The sequence below is a fragment of the Schistocerca americana genome, chromosome 4, assembly GCF_021461395.2.
Source record: "Schistocerca americana isolate TAMUIC-IGC-003095 chromosome 4, iqSchAmer2.1, whole genome shotgun sequence".
NCBI classification, from domain to species: Eukaryota; Metazoa; Arthropoda; class Insecta; order Orthoptera; family Acrididae; genus Schistocerca; species Schistocerca americana.
In genome coordinates, this window is record NC_060122.1 from 401,904,123 (window position 1) to 401,926,219 (window position 22,097).

General features: G+C 37.9%; 1 protein-coding gene across 1 annotated transcript in view; it reads right to left on the bottom strand.

Moving 5' to 3' along the window:
* Positions 1 to 1,298: 1,298 nt before the first annotated feature.
* The window catches only part of LOC124614025 (beclin 1-associated autophagy-related key regulator), a 105,865-nt gene continuing 85,066 nt past the window's right edge, over positions 1,299 to 22,097 (bottom strand). Inside the window, exon 9 of the mRNA XM_047142842.1 lies at positions 1,299 to 1,773. Coding sequence (XP_046998798.1) covers positions 1,609 to 1,773 — 165 coding nt within the window. The 3' untranslated portion in view covers positions 1,299 to 1,608. The remainder of the gene's footprint in view (positions 1,774 to 22,097) is intronic.

Below are 22,097 nucleotides of genomic sequence, written 5' to 3' on the forward strand. Positions count from 1 at the left end.
ATAACATATGCTTGTCTTTAACAGTGTACATGAGAAATAACTTAATTCTCCAGTACACTGTTCATCCAAAAAGTTTGAATAAGCCCTCACGAAAGGTCCACTAAGTCTTCAGATTGGGTAGTGCCACAGTACAGACTCCAAATGGGATACGGATACTGGGGTAAGGAATGAGGCAAACAGAACAAATAAGTGCTATGACTATGATGAGTTATCAATTTACATCTCACATTAAGTCAATACAAAAAGTGACGCTGTAGTACGATTATTAGGTAAATCTACACAAATGCCAGACCTGACATTTTCCCACAGAATGTATTTGTATGAACTGTGGAATTTATCCAGATGCATTGTTAACCCTGCTGAACATAAACAACAGCTGGAGAGCTGAGGGGAGAATCAAACATTATAAAGTGCTTGTGATATGCACGAAAAACCTTGCAGAAACTTGTAGATGTTAATGAGCTTATCACAAGCTTTTAGAGCTTTAAGATAACCATAAAAAACTGTTCAAGGCTCTCAGCCAAATACGGATTTCACGAGAAGTACTATGGTACGCCTAGTTAAAAAGTGCAATATTATGATAATGAAGGGTCAGAATTTGTTCAGCAGTTTCTCAGTTAGTTACATCCCACACCCGATTGTTCTAAATCAGAATTTGCTACTCCATATGTACTTATGAAACCAAGAAAATTATGCAAAAAGCTACACAAGTTTTAAAAATGATGTCAAATAGTGAGGATTATATAAAATGGCTAATAGTAAATTTCGTTTACTCTATGATCTCTGTATAGTTTTTAGCCAAGAGAAATTTATCATATTCCTCTATAGTACATAACGGGGATTTGGATTAACGACTCCTTACTTTTCTTTCTTATTATATAACCAAACGTATTACAGTCAATACTTTCATACTGTTTAGACTTTAACTCTGTCCAAAGCATAAAGTGGCACTTACCCCGAGAATTTATCCACAGCGTGTAGTAACCGACCTAAGTGCAGTTATGACACAGTCTCATAGCATTCCATTTGCATGAACAGCAGTTATAGTGAAGTGAGGTGTTAGATGATATGATACTTCATAGAAAATTACAAACGTTTTCTAAGTAACTGTTCAACTAGTTTTGTTACAACTGTTCCTCGTGAATCCAATATAATAAAATTTTATTACTGAGAGAAAAATGTTCATAAATTGAAGTGTGCAATAGAGAAACTTGAGTTCTACACGAAACAATACAAAGCCATATACGACGAAAACTTTGAGTGTAAAATCAAAGGCGTACAAGAATTACCAGTTGGAGTCTATAAATCTCATTTTAGTTTATTGGGATCACCAGCACTACCCCGAGAAAATGAACACCACCTACACAAAATAGTGGCTCCCACTGTCATTTTAAAAAATGGCGGTTCGAGTGCAAATTGGTAACTTCAGCAAAAAATGTGATACAGCTGAAAAAAGTAAAACTTTACATGAAAGAGGAGATAACTGCAAAAAAGAAGCCTCCATGGGTAAAATATACTAATAAATGTACATTAATACACCATAGTGACCTTTTTGCCATGCACAAATGTATACATTAAAAAACTGATATATAAAGCTATAGCCATATTCTATCTGTTTCCTGTCCAACCTCTCCATATGGAAGCAATACTTGCTGCTGCACTGGTAACTAAACCACCAGCCATACTTGTAGCTTGTTGAGTGCTGGTCAGAGCTTGCTGCGACCCTAAGCTCATTGGGCCAGGAGAACTTTCTGGACATGAAACATGGGGCACCTGCCAAATAACAAAAACTAAATAAGAGAACAGACTAAAACTTATATTCATCAATTGGAAGCACAGCAGTAAAAACTAGATCAAAGGCATTATCTCTACCACGTAAAAAATTTCACTTGGTAAGAACATGTTGAATCGTATCTTTAATATAATTTGATTCTTTGCTAAATTTATGATCATTCTAATTCACAACAACTTTCTATGCAGGACACAGCTCAAGGATTTATAACAACTAATCTAATACAAAAATACCGCTACCACATTCAGCTGTACAAAATGTTTGCCACTTAAGTATTCCTACAAGAATACAAATTTATGCTAACATTTTTTTTAAATGAAGGTAATACATTTCACATTTGTAATGTCGACTGGATTTTTTTAACACACACACACACACACACACACACACACACACACACACACACACACACACACACTTTTTTATGTCAAAATGAATTTTATTGCTTTCTCAAATTTACTTTCACCTATGCCATGTGTCGCTGCTAGTATTATCTTACTCTGTGTGAAAGCTACTTGCTAGAACACAGATACTACTTCTGAAAGTCTCACTTTAACAGTGTTCACTTTCTGGCTGCGTTCCACTTTCCATCAACCCCCCCCCCCCCCCCTCCCCCCTCAAAAGTTCCAACATTGTCAACCTTCTGCTGTTTCCGCCTCTCCCTGACGTACAGACTGAATATGTTAACTACCACTTCAACAGCTTGTCTCCACTTAAAATCCTGTACCTTTTCGAATCAATTAATGTTGCACAAATACAAGTAGATAAAACTCAAAGGCATTGAACAACGAGTGTTAAAAAAGCCTGTCTGAGAAAAAGTTGTAAGGGATGGAAAAGATCCACCATGGTTCAAGGGCAGCAAAAGAAAGCTGCTGCAAAAGCAAAGAGAGCTTCACTTCCAAAATAAGCGATGTCAATGCCTGGTAAACAAACAGAAGTGGAACAAAGGCAAAATGTGTGCAACATGTAGGAGCATTCAATGAATTTAAAAGCAATTTTTTCCCAAATGATGTGACGAAGTGAAAGAAGTTTTGGTCTTGCATAGAGACAGTATGTGGATCGAAATCATCCATCCAATTGCTCAGCGACCACACCGGCACTGAAATGACAAATGACAGAGAGAAGATCAAAATGTTGAATTTGGTCTTATGAAATTGTTTCTAATAGCGATGATAACAACAACAACAATAATAATAATAATAATAATGTGACATTAGTAACAATAATTATAGTGGCAGATATAAGAATACTTTATAGGTCTGCAAAATAGATGTTTACTGATACAGCAAGTTCTGGGAAAAGGACATTTAAGAAGACTACAATGGCTTAGAGTATGGGGAAATGACGAAGATTTGGGTGGAAGAGGAGTGTAGAAGGGTAATGAGTGTGTACACAGACAATGGTAATCTTATTGTTGTTTTAGAAGATATGTCACATTATCTGTCTTCTGGAGCTGGAAATGTTATTTTGTTCTCTAATACAATGTGGTAGGTTGTTCTGGACTCAGGTTCCTGTCACTGAGGACTCCAAGAACGTGGTTAAATGGTAGAGTTGGACTGAGAGGATTTTACTCTGATGGGAATGGGTGTTTCTGCAGTGTTGTTCAGACAGGAGCATTGAGAAACAAAACTTACTAGCAGATTAAAACTGTCATCTGCCAGGAAGTTTCATATCAGCGTACACTCCGCTACAGAGTGAAAACATCATTCTGGAAACATCCCCTAGGCTGTGGCTAAGCCATTTCCCCGCAATATCCTCTCTCTCCAGAAGTGCTAGTTCTGCAAGGTTTGCACGAGAGTGAAGTTTGGATGGTAGGAGATGAGATACTGGCATAATTAAAGCTGTGAGGATGGGGCATAAGTCATGCTTGGGTAGCTCAGATGGTAGAGCCCTTACCCACGAAAGGCAAAGGTCCCGAGTTCGAGTCTCGGTCCAGCACAGTTTTAATCTGCCAGGAAGTTTCATATCAGCGCACACTCTGCTGCAGAGTGAAAATCTCATTCTAGGAGCATTAAGGTTGAGGAGAGGTATGAGGGACCGTGCTCGTTGTTCAGACAATAGACAGATGTTACAGAAATTTTTGCGAGTGTCCACACACAGCCAGGGTAGCTGTGCATATGATGGTGAAATGTATTCAAGGAGCTGAAATTCACAGATATAATGAACACAGGCATTCATAATCTGTCCCTGGTGCCATGAGCTTCCCTGACAATGGCTTTGAAGGATAACATGGCTGAAATCAATGACTGGAACTAAGTGTTTGTACAATATTCTTATTTTTGTAGAGAATGGAAAAATATGGATGCCTTTTTGCACTTTACAATTGTGTGTTCAGTACAGTTTAGATTTTCATCTATAATTACTCCTGGACTCTTTGCTGAATGAGGGAAGTTGATATTTATCCTGTTTAGGGTTAACAATGGTATGGATTCCCAGTATTTCAGGCCAATGAGATGAATGACCAACCAGTATCGATTGGATTTTGGATAGGTTAAGCTCCAATTCTATACCTTATGCCCATTTAGACAGTGATACTGTGCACAGGTGATACTGAGATGCTTGATAGCGGTCTTCCGGTTTATTGGTTTCACACTAAGATACCACACTTAGATTCAACTGGAGGTCATCAGCCTACATGTGGTATTTACAGTATGACAAAACTGATGACACATCATTGACATTCAACGAAAAGAGTATATGCCTTAACACCTTACCCACAGATGCCCGATACTACCTGCCTCTACAGTAACTTTATGGTGCCAGGCAAGATGCATTGCTGGTTAGACATCAGGTATGAGAGAAACAATTGCACTCCACTTGGCGAGAATTTTAGTCTGCTAAATTTGGTAAGTAAAATGTCATAACCAATGGTGTCAAAGGTTTTCTGAAGTCTAAGAAGTACATGATAGCTGCCTCTTGTGTGTACACAGCAAGATTGACGTCATCTGTTTCCTTTATTAAGGTAGATGTTGTGCTGTGATGTTTACGAAGTCTGATGGGTTGTTTATAGTTAGGTAGTTTGTTGACTGGTCGTGGACTACATACTCTAAGGCCTTGGGGTAATGGAGGAATAATGGAAATAGGTCAGTAATCAGTGGGTGCTATGACCGTGTTCCTTTTTAGGTAATCATTTAACTAGTCCCTGTCACCAGGCCACAGGGAAAACATTTGTGGTTAAGGAGTGGTTGAAGATATCTGTTTTAGCGGGCCGTAGTGGGTCAATAATAAGCATCACCTGGATTGTGATGCCATTGTGTCCACCAGATGCTTATCGAAGTTTGATGTCTTCAATTAGGAATGTCTCTCTCGCTAGCAAGTACACTAATCTAGATCTTGTTGTCTTTGAGAGACCTAGTGCTCTTTTAGATAATTCAATTTTACCTTTTCTAGCGTTTCTAGATTTTTTTTCTGTCAGGTGGTCCCATATAACCTCGATCCCATAGGCCAGGATTGGCAAGATTTCTGCATTGAATAATTTCATGGCCGTTTCTAGACTGAGTAGGCAGATGTTTTTGATGTCCTGTATTGCTATCATTGCTTGGGCTGCACGTTCTTTTGTATGTTTTGTGAAGCATTTGGCTGTTGGTTGCAATGTCACCCCTAGGTATTTAAAGTCTGATAAGATTTAATTTTTTGTCCTCTGATGTTGATTTCCGCATTCTTGGGTGTTTTGCCTCCTTTTCTGAAAATCACCATTTCTGTCTGTTATGTATATGTGTAGTTTGTGTACATCTTCATTTTCTCCAATTCGCAGTACTTTATCAGTGGCAAGAATGTACACTGCACCATTTGTCTATCTTCTCAATGATTTTCTGCAGCTTCTGTGTATCTGTTGAACCTACGGCTATGTCATCAGCGTATGTACAGCAAAGGGCTCATTGGGTCACCCTGTAAGAATCCGTTCGATTGCAGAATGAGGCTCGAAAAAGAGAGGTTGACTGATATTGTGATTAAGTTGTATTCGAGGATTGACTTTATTATTCTTGCCCATACGTTATATTCTCCCATCGTCTTTTCCAGTTTTCGGACTATGAGATCTGTTTCCAGTAGGTCAAAGGCTTTGGCAAAGTCTATGAACACTGTGTAGAACATTTGTTTCTTTTGTAGCACTTCATCGATGTTGTTTAGAAGAAGCCTGACTGCCATAAGTGTTGATCTTCCAGATCTGAAGCCCATTTGTCATTCTGGGAGATGACTGTCCACAAAGGCTTTGATTTTTTGTGTAATTATTTTTGAAAACTCTTGACTGAGTATTTTCCAGGGCTATGCCTCTGTACTTGTTTGGGTCCGTTGGGTCTCCTCTACTTTTGTAAAGAACTTTTATTGTCGAGTGTCTCCATTGGGTTGCAATTCTTCCAAGTTCCAGGCATTTGTTGAAAAGTTTTATCCATACATGTTGGAGGGGCTCTTTTGCATCTTTTATATGTTCATTATATATATTATCGGATCCCAATGCTTTCTTATTCTTCAGTGCTTTTATTACTTCTTTTACATCTTCTTCATTTAGAGGTTCCCATACATTGTCTTTTTCCTTAGTTTGATGATGTTTCTCTTTCTACGGGGGTGTTTTGATTCCTTGTTTATTCAGTATCTTCTGAAGTGGTCTTCCCATTCCTTCATGTCTATATTGGTGTATGAGCCAGTTTTCTTGGTCTTGCTGCTATGTATGGGTCTTTCTCTGCTTCGTCCGCTTTTCTTTTTGCCTCTCTTTCTATGTATTCTTTTTTCTTCTCTTCTATTAATTTTTTGTAGATTCTCCTCTCTTCTGCGTACAGTTTGTATGTTTCCTCGTTGTGCTGGTTTCTTATTGTGTGGAGCGTTCTTAGGTCAGTGTTCCTTTTGCTGTCCTTGGTTTCGGGTTTGTTTGTATCACTGAATTTTTTAGGAGGTCTTCTAATTTGTCTGTTGCTTTTTCAAAGTCTCCTTCCTCTATTAAAGTTTCTATTCGTGTTACCGTATTTACTCGAATCTAAGCAGCACTTTTTTTTCCGGTTTTTGTAATCCAAAAAACCACCTGCGGCTTAGAATCGAGTGCAAAGCAAGCGGAAGTTCTGAAAAATGTTGATAGGTGCCGCCAAATGGTTCAAATGGCTCTGAGCACTATGGGACTTAACATCTATGGTCATCAGTCCCCTAGAACTTAGAACTACTGAAACCTAACTAACCTAAGGACAGCACACAACACCCAGCCATCACGAGGCAGAGAAAATCCCTGACCCCGCCAGGAATCGAACCCGGGCGTGGGAAGCGAGAATGCTACCGCACGACCACGAGATGCGGGCGATAGGTGCCGCCACAAATAACTTCTGCCGTAGGGAATATATGTAGCGCTACACAGGCATGCTTTGTAGGCACAGAGATAAATACTGGCGCCAAAACCTATGCGTCAGTAAAAAAAAAAAAAAAAAAAAACGGTGGAAGACGAGCCTTTTTTTCTCCGCCCCGAGTTTCGACCACTGCATTTTCATACATTATCCAGCGAAGTTAATACAAATTCCGTATTGTTCATCATCAAATGCAGCAGAATTTCAATGTACTACGAAAATCCGACTGGCAAGACTAGGGATGTTTGTCTATATGGCCAACTCTACGTTCTGAATTTTTTCCTACCTGTGAGAAGAGACAGTTGCTAATAAGACCCTGATGAAATGTGAATCACATGCAGGATTCTCTTCACCATAAGAATAATACGAATATAAACATTTTGCCATGTATTCTTTCGTGTTTTCTATCTCGTTTAAATCCTGTCTGCCCAATAAACTACGAAACTAGAGTGAGACAACAGCAAACGCGGAAGAATATACGTATCGTGTCATGTTTATATTCTTATTATTCTTGTGCCTAATAGTGATAAAGTCAGAAATGAAGCACGGCAACTGACTAGATTTTTAAATCTAAGATGACTAATTGCTGTGCAGAATTTGATGTACTAAAGAAGCGGCCGCAAAGATTTTCAAACGGAGAAAAATTTTCGCCTAACTCTCGTTCAGAACATGTTCTATCATACGCAGTCTATTATTTTGTTCTTGTTGATCGTTATCAAAGAAAGCAGCAGTGTATTGTTTCGCTAATGAGACGATTCCTCTCTTTTTTTTTTTAGTTGTAACCGGCTGTAGCGCGCACAAAAGCAAGCCATGCCGCAAGCGGCGACAGGCCGTAAACACGCACTATCAGAATGCGACAAACAATGCATGACGCAGTACAGTAATGAATTTTCTGCTTAGAGTAACGTAAACACCTATAACAAAGAAAACGGCACTTATCAGTTCAAAGCAAAATAAGCAGTCGATTCAAACCAGACGAAGCACATGAAAAAGGATGGGTACCCGTATAAATACAGACGGAGCGCCTGACGCATAGCAATGGCTACCTGGTAAAGCTTAACTGCTAAGCTTACGACTCGAACCAAACCACTATAGCTGTATCGTCTTTCATTCGAACTAAATTGTGTCTCATATTACAATGGGCCAACTTTGTTTCGATTTGGAGGTGCGGCCTAAAACTTTTCTCTCCCCTTGAATTTCGAGTCTCAAATTTCAGGTGCGGCTTAGATTCGGGAATTTTTTTTCCCCCTTTATTTCGAGTCTCATTTTCCAGGTGCGGCTTAGATTCGAGTGCGCCTTAGATTCGAGTAAATACAGTATTTGTTCTTGCTGGTTTGTTAATTTTTCTTTATCTATTTTTCTTTGTGCGATTTGGCAGGTCTTTCTTGCTGGCGGTGACATGACTTTATTTATTTTTATCTTCATTGGAATGTGCTTTCGTATAGGACTGATGAAGTCATGCCATACTGGTTGAATACTTACTTTTATTTCTCCTCTTGCTAATGCGATATCAATGGTACTTTTCCCACAGTGGCATATATATGTAGGTATCTGTCTATCATTCAGTAGGGTGAAACCATCTTGTTCTAGGGTTTCAATGACTAGTCTGGTTTTATAATTCTCAGTGTCCACTCTGCAGTTGAGATCGCCTGCAATAATGGTGGGTTTGCTGTTGTATTGTTTGATGAATGTGACTATTTCGTCAATTATTTCTACAGCATTTGTGTGCGGTTTAAAATAGGCTGCAATTATATTTATGTTTGCTGCTTCTACTAGCATACTATTTTCTTGTTTTACGATTTTTTTTGGTGGGCGTCATTTAGGGCTTCAGTAGGATAGATATTCCTCCCATGGGTTGTCCTCTTTCTCCCTTCTTTGGCATTAGGTGATAATTGTAGAAATCTTCATGTGGTGGTGGTGGTGGTGGTGGTGGTGAGTGTTTAACGTCCCGTCGACAACAAGGTCATTAGAGACGGAGCGCAAGCTCAGGTCAGGGAAGGATTGGGAAGGAAATCGGCCATGCCCTTTCAAAGGAACCATCCCGGCATTCGCCTGAAACGATTTTAGGGAAATCACGGAAAACCTAAATCAGGATGGCCGGAGACGGGATTGAACCGTCGTCCTTCCGAATGCGAGTCCAGTGTGCTAACCACTGCGAATCTTCATGTTGCCAGTTGTCTATCAGGAAGGTTTCTGTTAGAACTGCAAGATCTGAGTTTTGCAGAATGTCTGCTGGTGTTAGGCTAAGGGCACTTTTTATTCTCTCTGTATTCCACAAGACTGCTTTTATTTCTTGCTCTTCTGGTTTGCTTCTTAGTTTAGTTAAGCTCTGCTTCCACTTCCATTGAGCATCTTGGGAAACAAAATCAATGTACTTTTATGTTTTCAGGCCAGAATTCTGGTTCTTGTGTGATTTGTAGATTTTCAAACAGAATGTCTACATTGAAAGCTTTTTTGTCGCCCAGTGTGCACAGTTCTTCATATTCTAGCTGTCCCAGTACTCTGTTCTTGTTAAGGTATTTCACTACTGTATCAGTTGTGGTGGTTCTCTTTAAGTTACTGATATATAGCGACGGTGTTGTTTCTGCTGCTTGCATTTCTTCAATTTTTTTCTACCCATTATGGTTTTCTTTTTACTCTGGTTTCTTCTGTACCAGTTCCTCCCTATCATAGTACTCAAAGTTGGTTCCTCTAGTTCATTAACCTGATTTTGGGTTATATTATGTTGCTCATGTGCATTGATTTGGGCTTGTAGCTGAATTTGTTGCTGGAGCAGAGGATTTCTGTATATTGTCGTTATGTTGTTTCCATCAGTCTTGGTTTTCTCTGGTTCTAGGTGACTTTCCTTTTCTAGAGTTTTCTTTATTTGCTCCTGTATTAATATCCCTAGTCGGTTTTTCAGGAAATCAGTTATCTCCTCCACTTTAGGCCTCAGTTCTCCCATTTCCATATTATTTTCGTCTTTTTTTGCTTTTTCCAGAGAGCTACCCACCCCGATGTCTCTGCTGAAGTTCTTCTCAGATCCTGTAGGTGTCTCTTCCGTCTGCCTCTGTCCGCTATGTGCTGTTTCCTGCGTTTCCCCAACAGATGTCGCTAGGTGCCCAGCAGTCCTCTGTCCACTATGTGCTGTTTCCAGTGTTTCTCCGATAGATGTTGCTAGTTGTCTGGCAGTGCAGCTGTCTTCTTCCTCGCTCGTCTCCTCTTGTTGGATGTTCCTAACCTCTCTCGTAGAATTCTACTCTCCTCCTACTTTGCTTTTGTTTTGTTTTTCAAAGATTTTAAGCATTTTATTATTTTACTCACTGCCTCTAGTAATTCGTTCTTTGTTTTCCTTCTACATATATCCTCCTTCTTCTGCCACTTTTCTGTTCATCATAAGAGCGTTCTAAATATGTTGCACTGCGCTGTCCACCATCTTAAAATCTTCAGGTAAGAGTATATCGTCTCCAATAGGATCACAAAAGCAAAGCACTGCCGTTCATATTTTCGTATCACTCTGCCTTCGTATTTTCTTTATTTGTGTTTGCTAATGTGGCTTATTGTGACGGTACGAGATTTCCCAGATTTTTTGCAGCCAAAGTTTGGAAAGAAATACTTTTGTTGAGTGGAAGTAAAATCACGTACTAATTTTGAATATAAATGAACAAGCTATATTAGTATTTATTTTCATTTTTGTTATCCAATATAATCATTATAAAGTTTAATATAATGGAAGGAAACATTCCACGTGGGAAAACTTATATATATAAACAAAGATGAGGTGACTTACCGAACAAAAGTGCTGGCAGGTCGATAGACACACAAACAAACACAAACATACACACAAAATTCAAGCTTTCGCAACAAACTGTTGCCTCATCAGGAAAGAGGGAAGGAGAGGGGAAGACAAAAGGAAGTGGGTTTTAAAGGAGAGGGTAAGGAGTCATTCCAATCCCGGGAGCGGAAAGACTTACCTTAGGGGGAAAAAAGGACAGGTATACACTCGCACACACGCAAATATCCATCCACACATACAGACACAAGGCTTGTGTCTGTATGTGTGGATGGATATGTGCGTGTGTGCGAGTGTATACCTGTCCTTTTTTCCCCCTAAGGTAAGTCTTTCCGCTCCCGGGATTGGAATGACTCCTTACCCTCTCCTTTAAAACCCACTTCCTTTCGTCTTCCCCTCTCCTTCCCTCTTTCCTGATGAGGCAACAGATTGTTGCGAAAGCTTGAATTTTGTGTGCATTATAAAGTTTAATTAAATAAAAGTTTGTTATTTGTTACACAGAAGGTCTCCCGTAATTAGATACTTACCATCTATTATACGTTGCATTTAAAAGCACAATAAAAGCCTTAAAAGATGGGAATTGCCAAGTCCAGGATTTTTGTAAAAATTACATTATTCTTCCGGTAAGAAGAATATTTAACACAAAGGGGGTTAGTGGACTACTCCGACTTACAAGGTTTCTTACGAGTATAACGAGTATATTTAACTATTTTCTTGGGGAAGCAGTTTTCAAATGCATTTACAAAAATGTCATGAAATAAATTATATTTTAAATTGGCATCAGGTTCACGGTACACCTCATCCCAGTCTAACTGCTGTAGGCTTTCCCTGAAATTTGCAATTGTTAAATCATTGACTGAACTTACTACTTTGGAATACTAAACAGTCCTCCAAAGTAGTACGTTCAGTCAACGATTTAACAATTGCAAATTTCAGGGAAAGCCTACAGCAGTTAGACTGGGATGAGGTGTACCGTGAACCTGATGCCAATTTAAAATATAATTTATTTCATGACATTTTTGAAAATGCATTTGAAAACTGCTTCCCCAAGAAAATAGTTAAATATACTCGTAAGAAACCTTGTAACAAACCATGGCTTACTAAGGGTATAAAAATATCTTGTAACCGGAAAAGGGAAATGTATCTGACAGCAAGAAAGAGTAGTGACCCAGAAACTATCAAACATTATAAAAACTACTGTGTTATATTAAGAAAAGTTATTAAAAAATCCAGGAGTACGTGTATCATGTCTGAAATCAGCAACTCTGATAATAAAATTAAAACAATTTGGAATATTGTTAAACGAGAAACAGGTCAACCAAGAGCAGAGGAAGACAGTATTACCATCAAATTGAATGAAAACTTTACGAACAAAAAGTCAGAAGTTGAAAATATTTCTAATAATCATTTTCTAAATGTTGTGGATATAGTAGGATCAAGGTGTTCATTAGAAGATGCTAGGCTGTTAATGGAAGAGGCCATACCTATGCAATTTGATACAATTGAAATCTCACCCACTTCTCCCTCTGAAATTAGGAAAATAATAAACTTGCTTAAAAGCAAAAACTCACATGGAATTGATGGCATTTCCAGCAAAATACTAAAAGCTTGTTCTCAACAGATAAGTAAAATTCTCAGCCACCTGTGTAATAGCTCTCTGGAACAGGGCATTTTCCCTGATAGACTGAAATATGCTATTGTTATACCTTTGCATAAAAAGGGGGATAGATCTGATGTCAACAATTACCGTCCGATCTCCCTTCTAACAGCTTTATCCAAAATATTTGAGAAAGTGATGTATTCAAGAGTAGCTTCACAAATCTGTAAAAATGAAGTACTAACAAAATGTCAGTTTGGTTTCCAGAAAGGTTTTTCAACAGAAAATGCCATATATGCTTTCACCAGTCAAATTTTGAATGATATGAATAACCGAACACCACCCATTGGGATTTTTTGTGATCTCTCAAAGGCTTTTGATTGTGTAAATCATGAAATTCTGCTAGACAAGCTCAAGTATTGTGGCATGAGTGGGACAGTGCACAAATGGTTTAATTCGTACCTAACTGGAAGAGTGCAGAAAGTTGAAATAAGTGGTTCTCATAACATGCAAAGATCAGCACATTCCTCAAACTGGGGAACTATCAAGAATGGGGTTCCACAAGGGTCAGTCTTGGGTCCTTTGTTGTTCTTAATATATATTAATGACTTGCCATTCTATAGTCATGAAGAGGCAAAGTTAGTTCTCTTTGCTGATGATACAAGTATAGTAATCACAACTGACAAACAAGAATTAACTGATGAAATTGTCAATACTGTCTTTCAGAAAATTACTAAGTGGTTCCTTGTAAACAGACTCTCACTGAATTTTGATAAGGCACAGTACATACAGTTCCGTACAGTGAATGGTATGACGCCATTAATAAATATAGACCTTAATCAGAAGCATATAGCTAAGGTAGAGTATTCCAAATTTTTAGGTGTGTCCATTGATGAGAGATTAAATTGGAAGAAACACATTGATGATCTGCTGAAACGTTTGAGTTCAGCTACTTATGCAATAAGGGTCATTGCAAATTTTGGTGATAAACATCTTAGTAAATTAGCTTACTACGCCTATTTTCACTCATTGCTTTCACATGGCATCATATTTTGGGGTAATTCATCACTGAGGAATAAAGTATTTATTGCACAAAAGCGTGTAATCAGAATAATAGCTGGAGCCCACCCAAGATCATCCTGCAGACATTTATTTAAGGATCTAGGGATATTCACAGTAGCTTCTCAGTATATATACTCTCTTATGAAATTTGTTATTAACAACCAAACCTAATTCAAAAGTAATAGCAGTGTGCATAACTACAATACTAGGAGAAAGGATGATCTTCACTATTCAAGATTAAATCTAACTTTGGCACAGAAAGGGGTGAATTATACTGCCACTAAAGTCTTTGGTCACTTACCAAATAGTATCAAAAGTCTGACAGATAACCAACAAGTATTTAAGAAGAAATTAAAAGAATTTCTGAATGACAACTCCTTCTACTCCATAGAGGAATGTTTAGATATAAATTAAGAAAAAAAGAAAAAGAAACAAACAAAAAAATTATAAAAAAAATAAAAAACACAAAAAATAAAAAAGTTGTTATATTAACTTAAGTATGTTGTTAAATTAACTTAATTATGTCATGTATTGGAAAATTCGACTCGTTCCACATCATTACGAAATATCGTATTCATGATCCATGGAACTTGTATTAATCTAATCTAATCAAGATCACAATGAGGTAACTTAAAATATAAATGAACCCTTGCACATGGTGACCCTTGTGTGAAACAAACTGGAAGTCGGTACATCAAACTGAAAATTGAGTAGTAAGATTTGATATAAATAAGAAAGACCTATGGTTCTTTCAATTTATCCAGGTCCTTTCTCCTTAAATTCCCACCTTTTTGCAGTTTCTTCAGTTTTCATCTACAGTTCATAACCAATATATTGTGGTCCGAATTCACATCTGCCCCTGGAAATGTCTTACGATTTAAAACCTGGTTCCTAAAAAAATCCTGGTTCCTAAATCTCTGTCTTACCATTATATAATCTATTTGAAATCTTCCAGGGTCTCCAGGCCTCTTCCATGCATACAACTTTCTTTCATGATTCTTAAACCAAGTGTTGGCTATGATTAAGTTATCCTCTGTGCAAAATTTGACCAGGTAGCTTCCTCTCTCATTCCTTACACCCATTCCATATTCTCCTATTACTTTTCCTTCTCTTCTTCTTCCTACTATCGAATTCCAATCCCCCATGACTATTAAATTTTTGTCTCCCTTCACTATCTGCATAATTTCTTTCATCACATCATACATTTCTTCAATCTCTCCATCATTTGTGGAGGTACTTGTCACATAAACTTTTACTACTGTGGCAGGAGTGGGCTTCATATCTATCTTGGCTGCAATAATGCGTTCACTATGCTGTTCGTAGTAGCTTATTCAAGCTCCTATTTTTTTTTTATTCATCATTAAATCTACTCCCACATTACCCGTATTGAATTTAGTATTTATAACCCTATATTCACCTGACCAGAAGTCTTCCCTTTTAAAATTTTCTAACCTACCTGGCCAATTAAGGGATCTGACATTCCAACCTCCAATCCGTAGGAAGCCAGTTTTCTTTCTCCTGATAACAATGTCCTCTTTAGTAGTCCCTGCCCGGAGATCTTAATCAGGGACTATTTTACATCTGAAATATTTTACCCAAGAGGAAGCCATCATCATTTAACCATACAGTAAACATGCATGTCCTTGGGAAAAATTACGGTTTTACTTTCCCCTTGCTTTCAGCTGTTCGCAATACCAGCAGAGCAAGGTCGTTTCGGTTAATGTTACAAGGCCAGATCAGTCAATCATCCAGACTGTCACCCCTGCAACTACTGAAAAGGCTGCTGCCCCTCTTCAGGAACCACACGTTTGTCTGGCCTCTCAACAGATATCCCTCCGTTGTGGTTACACCTACAGTACGGCTATCTGTAGAGAGTTTAAGAGAGAGCATTAGGGAACGATTGACGTGAACGGAGTAAAGAAATACAGTAGAAGAAGAATGGGTAGCTTTGAGGGACGAAATAGTGAAGGCAGCAGAGGATCAAGTTGGTAAAAAGACAAGGGCTAGTAGAAATCCTTGGGTAACAGAAGAGTGATTGAATTTAATTGATGAAAGGAGAAAATATAAAAATGCAGTAAATGAAGCAGGCAAACTGAATACACAAATGAGATCAACAAGAAGTGCTAAATGGCTAAGCAGGGATGGCTAGAGGACAAATGTAAGAATATAGAGGCATGTAATACTACGGGTAAGATAGATACTGCCTACAGGAAAATTAAGACGCCTTTGGAGAAAAGAGAACCACCTGTATGAATATCAAGAGTTAAGATGGAAAACCAGTTCTAAGAAAAGAAGGGAAAGCAGAGAAATGGAAAGAGTACACAGAGGGTCTATACAAGGGAGATGCACTTGAGGGCAATATTATGGAAATGGAAGAGGACATAGACGAAGATAAAATGGGAGATATGACACTGTGAGAAGAATTTGATAGGGCATTGAAAGACTTAACTCGAAACAAGGTCCCAGGAGTAGACAATATTCCACTAGAACTACTGATAGCCTTGGGAGAGCCAACAACAACAAACTCTTCCATATGGTGAGCAAGACGCATGAGACAGGCAAAATACTTCACAGAAAATGTAATAATTCCAATCCCAAAGAAAGCAGGTGTTGACAGATGTGAAAATTACCAAACTATCAGTTTCATAAGACATGGCTGCAAAATACTAACACGAATTCTTTACAGACAAATTGAGAAACTGGTAGAAGCCGACCTTGGGTAGATCAGCTTGGATTCCATAGAAATGTTCGAACATGCGAGGCAATACTGACCCTACGACTTATCTTAGAAGATAGATTAAGGAAAGGCAAACCTATATTTCTAGGATTTGTAGACTTAGAGAAAGCTTTTGACAATGTTGACTGGAATAATCTCTTTCAAATTCTGAAGGTGGCACAGATCAAATACAGGGAGCAAAAGGCTATTTACAATTTGTACAGATACCAGACGGCAGTTATGAGAGTACAGGGGTGTGAAAGGAAAGCAGTCGTTGGGGAGGGAGTGAGACATGGTTGTACCATATCCCCAATGTAATTCAATCTGTATATTGAGCAAGCAGTAAAGGAAACAAAAGACGAATTTGGAGTAGGAATTAAAATCCATGGTGAAGTAATAAAAACTTTGCGGTTTGCCGATAACATTTTAATTTTATTAGAGACAGCAAAGGACTTGGAAGAGCAGTTGAATGGATTGAACAGTGTCACGAGAGGAGGATATAAGATGAACATCAACAAAAGCAAAACGAGGATAATGGAGTGTGGTTGAATTAAATCAGGTGATGCTCAGGGAATTAGATTAGGAAATGAGACACTTAATGTAGTAAATGTGTTTTGCTATTTGGGAAGCAAAATAACTGATGATGGTCAAAATAGAAAGGATATGAAGAGAAATCTGTTAACATCAATTACAGATTTAAGTGTCAGGAAGTCTTTCCTGAAAGTATTTGCATGGATTGTAGCTATGTATGAAAGTGAAACATGGGCGATACATAGTTAAAAAACAAGAAGAGAATAGAAGCTTTTGAAATGTCATGCTACAGAAAAATGCTGAATATTAGATGGGTAGATCACATAACTAATGAGGAGGTACTGAATAGAATTGGGGAGAAAAGGAATTTGTTGCACAACTTAACTGGAAGAAGGGATGAGTTGGTAGGACATGTTTTGTGGTATCAAGGTATCACCAATTTAGTACTGGAGGAAAGGATGGATGGTAAAAATCACAGAGGGAGTCAGGGATGAATACACTAAGCAGAGTCAGAAGGATGTAGGTTGCAGTAGTTACTGGGAGATGAAGAAGCTTGCACAGGATAGAGTATCATGGAGAGCTGCATCAAACCAGTCTCCGGACTGAAGACCACCACAACAAGAAGACCTGTGCATGAAAATTAATAGTGCTAAGACAAGAAGCCACTATTAAGCAGGCAATACGGAAACAGTCAAAATGTACATTCTGCTTTCCAGAAGCAATGATTTTAACAAAGTAACTCGTGTTGGTAACAGGCAATACTAACCAATACTAAAGTTGCTATTGAAGAGCCAATACAAAGAATTCTATGACATTGAAGCATTAAGAATAAGTACAGCCAAAAGCACAGGAAGGGGACTTGAACAAATTAAACAATGTATTTGGTTTTCAATTTTAATAATGAACAGCCACAGTTGCATCGTTTACCCAGAATTTACCTAGGTTTCAGTCGGGATAACCCAACCTTCTTCAGAATAACAATATCTATCGTTTGTCCATAGTGGACATTGTCAAGCTAAAACTACAAATCCATAAATTATCGTCAGACTGTAAAACTTACCTGGCACTACCTCGGCCCCACTTCATGACCGCAATGCGACAGCCTAGAGTGCTGTACGAGTTTCAGTACAGCACTCGTGGCTGCCGCATCGCGGTCGCGAAGTTGGGCCGAGGCACTGCCAGGTAAGTTTTACAGTCTGACGATAATTTATGGATTTGTAGTTTTAGCTTGATGATGTCCACTATGGACGAACGATAGATATTGTTATTCTGAAGAATGTGGGTTTATCCCGACTGAAACCTAGGTAGACGATGCAACTGCGACTGTTATTATTAAAATTAATATTTATACAGTTGCCGACAGGACCGCGAAATGTTGAAGATATTGGGTTTTTCCATATAATGGAATTTCAGTCGATGGAAGAATATAAATATAACATCACGATTAAAATTCAGTCAGTAAGCAACTAAAGAACCACAGAATAACACTACCCTGACTACATCTACCAATATATGGATAATCGGAGCACCCACAATGAATGGTCCTATGTGTTGTTCAGAGCACAGAAGTTCGGCACCTGTCTGTCAGGTCGCTGTTCTACAAACCACCACGAAACAGCATGCTGATATCAACAGCAGCAGATGACACCAAACAGCAATTATCTTTGCAACCATCCACGAGTCACAAAATGCCATGGGTTCTTCTTTTAAAAGTGCAGTGGTGTGATCATGTGTATATAAAGACTAAAGTGAAATACTGGTGCAGTAATTTGGTTGCAACAACTTCTGTGAATACAGTTTCTTACTATCAGGTCACTGTGACATTCAAATGTTCTATTATTATGAGAACCTTACTATTAAAAATAGTAAATAAAAAAACCATACCATTATAGTGAATATACCTACACCCATTCCCCACAATTAAGACACCTTACGTTATATATAGTTCAGTATAGCTACATTAAATGAGATAAATACAAATTTGTTTTAGTTTGGAAATAATACGATGGCATACATAGATAACAGCATTACTACAGAAGAGTTAATGCAATCCGTTTTACTATAGCTGGCTCAGTTGAATAAAACAGTTATGCATACAGATGACAAGTTCACACAAGTAGCAAACAGATTGATGCAAACTGACAACAGACTCACTAATTTAGAAAAACAATTTGAAGTGTTCATTGCCCAAGTTAAGGGTAGGATAGATACGTTGGAAACAAAACGGAACAGGGGTTTTGATCATGTTTTGAAATAAATAGGTGCTTGGAAATAGAGGAAACTAAACAAGACAGTACCTTAGAGCAAGTACACAATATCAAAGCAGAAAATGACAAATCAGCGCAGAGAATTGAGATGCAGTGAAAACCCACTTTTACACTTTTAAGGGGGCTTTTTTAAAAAAAGTATGTGCAAAATACAGGAAAATGTGAGAAATAACATTTTAAGCTGTAAAATTTACGTGTAGGATACCCTCTTGCATCTTCGACCTGATGTATGATATATGCAGATAAAAGGCATCAAAAGACATGTCAGGGGCTTGTTTATTATCTAATAAAAACCATTGATGCAACTGGAACTGATAACCGTCTTGGAAGTAGGAACGTTCGACTCAATTTCATACGTCATAATCAACGTTTCTGAAAATCTGCAGCTGCCATTCATAATTTAAATAAAGAAATACTGCACCAGTTATGAATTTTTTCATTCTTAGCATGACGCATTTCGAGAGTTTTTTTTCTCATTGTTAAGTGCAAATATGTATGTAAGTATTTTGTGTAGTGTCTGAATATGTGTTATTCTGCGTCTCTTCAACATAGTCGTCTTTTTGAGGTTATCAGGTACTGTGGCTCCTCAGTTATGTGGAAAACCACACACAAGCAAACTATCACTCACATTGTTCGTTTACATAACATCACAAAAAATATACATAAATACTGCATTTGACAACGAGAATATATTTTCGAAACAAGTTTTGCTCAGCATGAAAAAGGTATGTAACCAGTGCTGTGTTTAAACTAAAATTATCTGAGCAACACAAAGCGAATGACGGTGACAACTAGCGCTACAAATGGCCGAACATCGAAACACGCTAAATATGGTTCGACAAAAGTGACATCATGATCACAACAATCACGAAACTGTGTTTGCGCAGTAGAGACAGTTCGGGAATGTTTGTCATTGGTCATGATATCTTTATTCAAACAAACCTAGTCACTCCTATCAGCCACCATGCCAAGTAGAGCTTGGCAGCAGTGGGAGATATGGCACAGATTGTTCGAACTTCTACATGTTTACCAGGTCAAATCAGCTGAGTACATAGTCCTGGTGTCAAGAAACTTTACCATGTAATTTGTAAACACTGCTGGACAGCCAGCATAATTTTCTCTCTCCATGAACATTTTTTCGTAATGCATAAATTGCTGGAAAATTATAAATATGTTGATGGAAAATCGGGTGCAAATTAATATTGTGGACATAGGAACTTTGACGGGAACAAAAAATGTCATAAACGGCAGGAAAACATTAATTCCGGGAAAGTAAAAGCGGAGTTATACTGTATATTACAAAAAGAGGTGATGAATAGTAAAACAATGTTACATACTTACACTAACAAAAATATTGATGCTTTGTCCTAATAATTAACAAATTGGAACCAAGGATACAAAAGCTTGAATTTATTAAGGATGCACATAGTACAGAATCTACCTCTACAAAGACTAAATCTGCAGAGTTGGGAACACCAACAGTTCACAACAGTGATATTTTAAGTTCAAACACAAATGAAGTAATACGTAATAACTCTTTGAGCTTGGAGGAGCACAGAAAGAACTAAGAGAAGAGGTAGAAGATTTGTTATTAAAGAACAAGACAGTAACTAATAACTGTGATGACTTCACCACAACATTAAGCAAGGAATTAAATCACAAATTCCCCAAGTTTCCACCTCTGTGTGATATTCACCCCATTTTATTTCTAAAGTCACTTAAGGGCATGTTACGTGATTCCTGGTCAGATTTTAATAACATACGATTTATGATAAGCCATTTGATGCATGATGATGCACAATGGGATGTGTTAAAAGCTATAAGAATTCTCAAGTTACAACAATTTCAAAACAGCATTTAAGTGTAAATATTGGAATGAGGGAGTCCAAAAGAAATTGAGATTAGAGCTTTTAGGATCAAAACCATAGAACAGTAGTTCACTGAATGGTTATACAGATTTGTAAAATGGCACCTTAACAAATCTGTGTGTCTACAAGATCTGATAAGAGAGCAACATTTTTATTAGAGGCAGTCAACTAGCTGATTACCATGGCATGTACAGGACAAATTGCTGGGGAAGGACAGGGAAAAAGTGAACAACTTATTGGAATATCTAGAATGCGTGGACACAGTGGAAAGGCGATCACAAAGATGGCACACAGGCAGCAATACCAATAATAATAATAATAATAATAATAATAATAATAATAATCAACAGAGTAATGTTAACAGAGGATCTTGTGCCACTAGAGAGAGTGCCATGAATGGAGGAAACAGGGTATACAATGGGCATGATTGTACCAATTCAGGAAATAGACACAGAAACATAAACAATAACAGAAATTACTGCAACATTTAACAATACAGAGACGGAAAACTAATATGCTTGCTAGTAGGGGCTCAGTCCTCTGAAGCAGTAGAAAATGAGCCACAATAAATCTGTTCTAGCTTAATCAGGAACAATTACGAGCTGAGTTTAATATATGTCTTACCACATGAAGGAAATACACAAACAAAAGAACATATAAAAGCAAAATTGACATGCATTGTAAAGAGCATAACTGCAGAAGTTCAAAGACTATGGTGGTGACATATCAATAGTACACCGCTATTTCTTTCAGCAAAATAATTTGCTAAATCCATTCCCTCAATTACCAGTCACAGGAATAAATATAAACAGGATAACAAGTACGACAAGCAAACCACAAAGTACAGAATTGTATTAAACGCACATACATTTCAAGGAGCAATCTCCTTCCTCCCCTTGTTTCAAAACATTTCCCTTCACTCTTCCTTACAAATGGTGAAGTCCTTAATACAGGGCATAGGGCCTGAGTGATCCCCCCCCTCAACACACACATTTCCAACCTAACCCAATTAATTCTTCTTTCATCTCTGATGAAGGAATGCAGACTTCCGAAATGTATGAGTATAGTTGGGTACAACAACCTCATGAGGACAAATGAGGAGCCGCTTGAATAAAGAAGCAGCAGTATAATTAGGATTCACCTACTGGCAATAATGGCTGAGGGATTA